We start from the raw sequence: 6952 nt of genomic DNA, 5'->3' as shown, positions 1-6952 counted from the left end.
TGCTGAAAGACTGATGGACAAGTAAATGTGATGATGCCCTGTGGAGAAGTGCCCAGGGAGAGCATGTGTGCTGCTGCAGAGCTGGGTCAGATACCCACACCACCTACTGCACAGACCTTGCGCGTCATGGCTCAGCCAGATGCCATGGTGGGTGATGACAGATTGATTTCTGTACCCGTGGTCTTGGGCACAACACATCCAGGCACTGAGAGAGCACCTTTGAAAGGAGTGGGGGCACCAGGGCAGGGTCTCAGCTGCACTCCACCACTCTCATACAAGTCCTGGCTGGCTTATGAGAGTGTGGGATAGCAAGGCCACGGAGCTCAAACAATAGGTTCTTCAGGGTGGGGCAGGGGTCCATCTGCTTTCCTCGGTCTCCAATCCCTGGGCAGCTGCAGCATATCAGGAGGAGCAGTGGGCCTGATCCTCTCCATTCTGTCACAGATACCAGCCCTGTAGAGCTCAGTGCTGAGCAGCACCAGGCACAACAGAGGCATTCAGGTTCCCATGCAAGCATGACATTGTTTGCTCTTTCCAAGACCAGCAGCTAGACCCTGTGTGAATCTACATGTGGATCTGTTGTGTCCTGTTTCCAGTCTGCTTGTCAGCACAGACTGGAATGTCTTGAGGAGGGACTTTCTCCTAAAGTTGCAATGCCCTCAACAACTGCTCTTCCCTTTACTATGCAGAATATTTGCCAGGGAGCTTGCTGCCTGCATCGCTCTAGGGATGTGACATGCATCAGCCTCACTGCTTGCAGCCTCCTGATGGTCCAGCCTGCCCAGAGAGCTTTGCAGTGTTTTTGCTGCTGTGCACTGGCTGGATATAGCTGAGTACAAGGAGGTCAGGCTTTGCAGAGGAGACTCCTGCCACCTCCCTCCTGCTCTGCAGAAAGAGTCATGGCAGGGGAGAGGTGTGATGCCTGCAAGAAGGGCTGCAGACTCATGGAAAGATTGTGCAGTCTTTGCAGGCAGCATTTCTCCATCCAGCATGCAGACTGAGCACACGTCCCACCAGCTTGCTCCAGAAGAGCAGGAAGAAGTAAAGGCAACAAGCACTTCAAGTAGTTGGATTGAGATCAAAGGAGAAAGAAGAAGCAGAGACTCCTGTTCTCCCTTAGCAGTGCTGATGCCAGGCATATCACAGAGGAATTTACAGACTCCCTCTTTCACTGGGTGATAGTCAAGGATCTTTATCTGAATCTGCTTGGAACAAGTCCTCGTGCAGGTGTACTCACCGATCTAGGTAAGAGACTGGTGAGGAGGGGAGATGTACTCTGCTTGATAAGTAGAAAAAGCTGAAAGAAGTCATCCAAGAAGCATTTCAGTAATAGACAAAGGTGGTATTCTGGAGCCCTCAGACCCCTCCACATCCCACAGGCTGAGCACCTGAGGTTGCATCTGGAGTTTCACCGTTGTATCACAGTCACTGAAGCAAAGATGACAAGGATCCGCAGGAAAACTGCAATATCCACTTCCCATAGCTGGGGCTGTTTAGGAGGGCTTGAATCTATCTTTTGCAAATGCCATGGTCAGGGAAAACAGCCATTCACTGGTAAGACGTAACTAATGTTTCACAATGAAACTGAATTTATACCAGAGTATTTAATGCAGGCCTGGCTTTCCACTGTTACTCCTCCAGTACAGATCTCAAGATGTTTCTTTGCACTCTGATCTGATGCAAGATTAAAGTCCACTGAAATGTAAGAGCAAAGCAAGTTTGAACATTAAATACTTGGTCTAAAATCCTAGTGGGTGGTAAACTTCCTGCTGTGGTCTGATGAGGGGCTGTGATACACAATTGCTTCCTGAGTCTGCTCCACTGTTCATTGCAGTGGGGTGTCACCTTCTTCTCCTGCAGCTACATGGAGGCAGGTTGGGGTGTTACCATCCATGTGGTCCCCACTCACCAGGGACATGGCGTTGGAGCAGAAGTGTACAGGAAGAAAGAGCTACCAGGCCCCCTATTCTTCCTGTAGCCAGACTTTTGCAGGGCAGATCATGTGGCTATTGACCTTGGTGTGGGCTGGCTGGTGCAGGTGGGACATAAACAGCAGTGGCTTGGGTTGAGCTAAACATGCAATACTGGAAACAACACCAAGATGTGTGTGGGAGAGCCTTTGCTGACCATAATACTTAGTGAGGGCCTTGGCCGTACAGGACAACTTGACCTTTTTGCAGAAGTCAAATTTTAAGATGGTTTAGGGGGTCATTCTACTGCAATTTCATGGCATCCAAAAAGTGAACTATAATAAAATCTTAGAGGAACATTTCTGTGATAGGTGCTTCTTTCTGAATTTAGAGAATAAAACAACAAATAGTTTGAAAGAATGCCATGTATTTTACTGCTGAGGAGAGAGTACTCTGCCACTGTGAAAGGCTGCAGCCTGTGAAAGCCACCTGAAACAGCCTGAGTACAAAAGGCAGCTTGTAACTCTAGTACCATTTAGTACATCTGCCACACTTTCAGGTTCCCAGGCACTTCAGCAGTGTTAGCTGGGTCTTCCCAGTGTCCTGAGGAAGTCGGTGTCTGAGCACCATTTCACAGCTGGCAGCTCAGGCTCAGAAGCAAGACTTGCCAAGGCTCACACTGTGAGTCAGGGGCAATAATATCTATCTTCCACTTTCATCTCTGTGCTTGAACCCATCGAATGGTGCTTCCTCCAGGCAGATTTAGTAACCTGAGATGTAACGCATCACCTTGGCTGAGAGAGCTCGCTGTGATCTCTGCAAACCTTCCTTTGGTGCACCAACCACAAAAAGCAGTGCTACAGGCATGCGTGGCAGCAGCCAAGGTCTGCTGACTCTCATCGTCCCAGTGCAGCTTTGATGCGTCAGAACCCCAAATCCATCCAGAAACCTTTATGTTCCCTCTTAATAACCCTAACTGAGCTGCCATGGCTGGGAATCCACATTAGCTTTTGCTGGAATATGGTTTATGTAGAAGCTTTACCTGCAGGGCTGCTCTTGCCAAACAAATGTTTGCCGTTTGGTTTTGGGTAATTGGGAGTGAGAAGCTGTTTCCTCAGTAGATGCACCAGTTTGAGCCTTACTCCAAGCCCCACAGCAGTGTTGGAGAGTGCTTAGTGTGGAATTCTGCATGAGATCTCAGTGTCTTGCACTGTTTACAAGAGATGGCACTTCTCAATTTTCTGAGGTCTCCAGAGCATTTTCTCACAAATAATGCAGGAAGGAGAAGCTCTGTAAATGTTGCATTGGTGTTTCCCTGCACAGAGTGCCCTCTGAGTTTTGTGTTTTGAAATTTTTGGTTCTTAACAAGAGATGGTGGATGGAGGGATCACTAGGACAGAAACTGGAGATTAAGCCATAAAACTTGTGAGTGACTTGTGGGGCAGTAATCAGCCCCAGAGCCTTACTAGTACAAACTGTCCTTCTTTCTTTTGCTTGTGGAATAGGCAAGAAACTGTAAACAGAGCCAAAAGGGGAAAGGACTGCAAAGCTAGGAAGTGGTGACCTCTCCATTCATAAGAGAAGGAAGCTCTGTCCTCGTTTGTGTGAATGATCTCAGACCTACTGCGCAGACTAGCAGCATGTAGAAAATTGCTCTATGCCATTTCTTCCCATGGCACAGCCTGTGCCAAGTGACCCTCTGTGTATAAGTGTTATAATTCCCCCAACCCAGTCCTGCTAACTCCTGCTGTTGTCGTTGTCATCCCTTTCCTACACGTTGCCCCTTAAAATTCTGTCTCCATTTTTCTCTCCTCCTTCCTTTCTCCCCCATCAGTGGAGAGCTGAGGACTCCGTCGACCATGTAAGTACCACTTGTGTGTATTCCAGGTTGGAAAAGAGGGGTTTGGTAAATCGATTTGTGAATTTTGTAGACACAGTGCTGTCAAAACGTCTCTTTTGCTCCCTTAATGAGGCTGGAGAGTTACATTGTGAAACCTTCCACAAGCAGCAAATCCAGAGAAAATTGGCATTTAGATTGCTGCTAAATGCAGAAAAGCAATTGACATTTCCTATAATCTGTATTTCCAGCTTGTTGCAGTGCAGTTTTAGGCAGGCTCAAGTGATCGACTCAGGAGGTGCCTCCTACTTTCTGCAGTAGTTGGCCCACCGAGTTACATGGTAAAATTAGATATATAATCTTTAAGCCACATTGATCGTAGTGATGAAAAATAACCTACACTCTCAAGCGTGACCTTTGGCTGAAACACAGATAGTAATAAGAAAACAATCACATTTAAACAGTTAAATCCAATTTTTCCCACATAATTTTGAAATATAAATTTGGAAACAAACAAAGTAAAAAATGACCTTTTCAGAGTCAGCAATTCAATTATGTGCCCTACTGTGAGCTTCCCCAGCACGGTGCATTTCTTCTCCTGCTTTATGCAGAGGGTTGTCACTCGGAGTGGCTTTGTCATGACAGTGCTGTGTTTACATTATGCAATCAGACCTTCTTTCATCCATCCCTCGTCTCTCCCCTCCTTCCAGCTCGCTTGCTTTGCTTCCGGTGGCATGCTTTTGCGTGAGAATTTCTCTTTGCATGGATTTGGGAGGAGTTGAATTCTCTTGGGATGTTCAGAGTCTGCAGGTTTTGTGTGAGTGCTTCCCCCGCGGGTCCATTGGCACCGATCGGACTGTGTGTCCACTCACCCGCACACACAATCTGCTGCAGGGGCGGAGTTGGGATCGGACTCTGGTTCACACGGTGATTTTGGTGGGGTTCTTGTTGGTGCTTGTTGATTTTTCTCTGGGCTGGCTCGTTCCGCGATGGTAACACGGTGATTTTGATGAGTAAGCCTGGGCAGGTAACCTGAACCAGCAGCACTGACTGGAAATCAGCAGGTTTAATAGTGTGGGTGTTTGTGCGAGTGAGTGATGGGAAACTGGCTGTGCTCTGAGAGCAACCACAGGTGCTCCTCATACCCACAAAGCTGGCAAGGATCCCCCAGGCAGAGATTAGACCCCTGGAGTAGCCTCTAACAGTGCCCACACTGCCTGTCCTCAGCAACTCAATCTTAACTCTCTCCACCTCAGCTCTTCTCCTTGTCTGAAAGGGTAAATAACTAACCTGAAGCCTCTGCCTCCTTCCCAACAGCTTCCCCAGCCCCTTCTCCAGCCCAGTCGTCTCATGCTCCCTGACCTCATGGGTTATTAATGCTAATGGCCCCAGTTCCTTTCATAACACCCACAGGGTACCTGCTCTGAGTTGCAGGGAGCTGCTGGAAGCTGCTGAGCAAGCTGTGCTTGCTTGTTTGCAGGCCTGGCCAGCTGGACTTGGCACAAGTCATATTGCCTCTGGAGGCCTGGAGGGAGGAGCAGTGTTCCCTTCTTTGATCTCAAATTGATGTGTGGAGCCATGCCCTCCTCCTGCCCAGAGGAAGCCAGAGCATGCAAGGGTGCTAGCACCCTGCCGAGTCTGCCCTCTTCCCAGACCTCCCACGGTGCAGGGTTTTCCCTTCAGATGTTGCCAACGCCTTACACTGACCCCAGCCCATCCGTACAGTGCCACGCCCAGCAGGGAGGGTGAACCCCATGCTGTAGCGCTGCAGGTGCTCCCTGCCTGGGGCCCCCCACCCCTGCATTGCCTCTCTGTGCTCCCTGCGGCTCTGTTACAAGAGACAACTTTAAAAATCCCCAAATTAGCTCCCAAGAGGTTTCTGCAGCCACCTGAACTGGCTCATGCTCTGGTTTGCAGCTCCACAGTCCTCTTACTCTCAAGCTTGCTGTGGCAGGGTGGCTCTGGCTTCTGGGCTGTCTCTTGAGCAGATCTCCCTCTTGGCAGAAGCCATGGGAGAGCACAACCAGTGACACAAGTTGCTGGTGGGTCCCTGGGAAGGCCAGGTGTTGGAGGCAGAGATTGAAATTAGGCGGGTGATTGTTGAAGTAGCAGCCAGTTGTTTGCTGGCTCTGTGCAAGATGTGTGCTTGACTGAGATGCATGAGCATGAGCCAGTGAGTGTGTCGGTGTGTTGCTGTTGGAGATACTGACCCCAGTACCCTCCTTTTGCTCACTTCAGTAACACATATTTGTTCTTCTCATTTGCCTCTTCTCTGCCTCATGGATGTGCTCCCAGGAGACAGTCATTGGAGGCCTGCTGCCAGAAACCACCTACTCGGTCACAGTCGCTGCCTACACCACCAAAGGAGATGGTGCCCGCAGCAAGCCGAAAGTCATCACCACCACAGGGGCAGGTGAGCGTGGGGAGCAGATGCCACAGCCTTTTAAGGGTGGTGGTAAAATCTCCTGAGAGGTACATGGGAGTATGGCCAAGGCACCTGTACAGAAGGAAGCGAGAGGGCTGGAGGCACTGCAGAGGTACATACTCTTGTGATCTCCAGCCCTTGCTTACAGGCTTTGCCACTGGACCACCTGAGCAAAGTGCAGCAAACAGATGGACAGACACTGCCAGGGCCTGTGAGAGAGCAGTGAAACTCATGGGTCTGAGCTCATCTGCATAGTCCAGAGACCTGGGAAGAGGAAGCCTGAAAGTCCAGGCCCTCCCTCAGCTTTGGAGTCACAGCCTGTGCTCACCTTGTTCCCATAGGCAAGTGCTATTTTTTACTTCCTGCACTGACTGCAGAGATGCTTGGGATGGTCCCTGTCACAGAGGGGTCCTCAAACGTGCTTCTCAGCTCCCCACACCAGCTGTTGCTACTGCTGCCTCCCCACGCTTACACAGCTGAGCCTGGCTGGTCCTAGAGCCATGGTAAAATCTGGAATGCAACAAATCATACCGTAGGAGTGCTGCGGACACAACTTCTAGGTCCTGGTGATCCCAGCCAGTTCTGTTCTGCTGTCTCAGTAGAGACTTGTATCCAGTGCCTAGTGCAACACAGAAGCCTCAGCCTGGAGCAGGGGCACCCAGGAGTTCATCAGGTGCTTTCATCAGGATGCAGTCAAGCTTGCCTTTGGCGGTGGCACCAACTAGTTGACATTGTCTTGTCCTCGATTTCCACTCACTAGACCTGTCCTACAGCTGATAA

The 6952-nt window shown here is 49.8% G+C and overlaps 1 protein-coding gene across 1 annotated transcript in view; it reads left to right on the top strand.

Moving 5' to 3' along the window:
- The window catches only part of PTPRF (protein tyrosine phosphatase, receptor type, F), a 257488-nt gene that overhangs the window by 201496 nt on the left and 49040 nt on the right, over nt 1-6952 (top strand). Inside the window, exon 12 of the mRNA XM_010006576.1 lies at nt 6043-6160. Within this exon, the coding sequence (XP_010004878.1) occupies nt 6043-6160 (118 nt within the window). The remainder of the gene's footprint in view (nt 1-6042; nt 6161-6952) is intronic.

Source organism: Chaetura pelagica, unplaced genomic scaffold, assembly GCF_000747805.2.
Source record: "Chaetura pelagica isolate M959 unplaced genomic scaffold, ChaPel_1.0 scaffold69, whole genome shotgun sequence".
Lineage (NCBI taxonomy): Eukaryota > Metazoa > Chordata > Aves > Apodiformes > Apodidae > Chaetura > Chaetura pelagica.
This window is presented reverse-complemented; position numbering and strand designations above follow the sequence as displayed.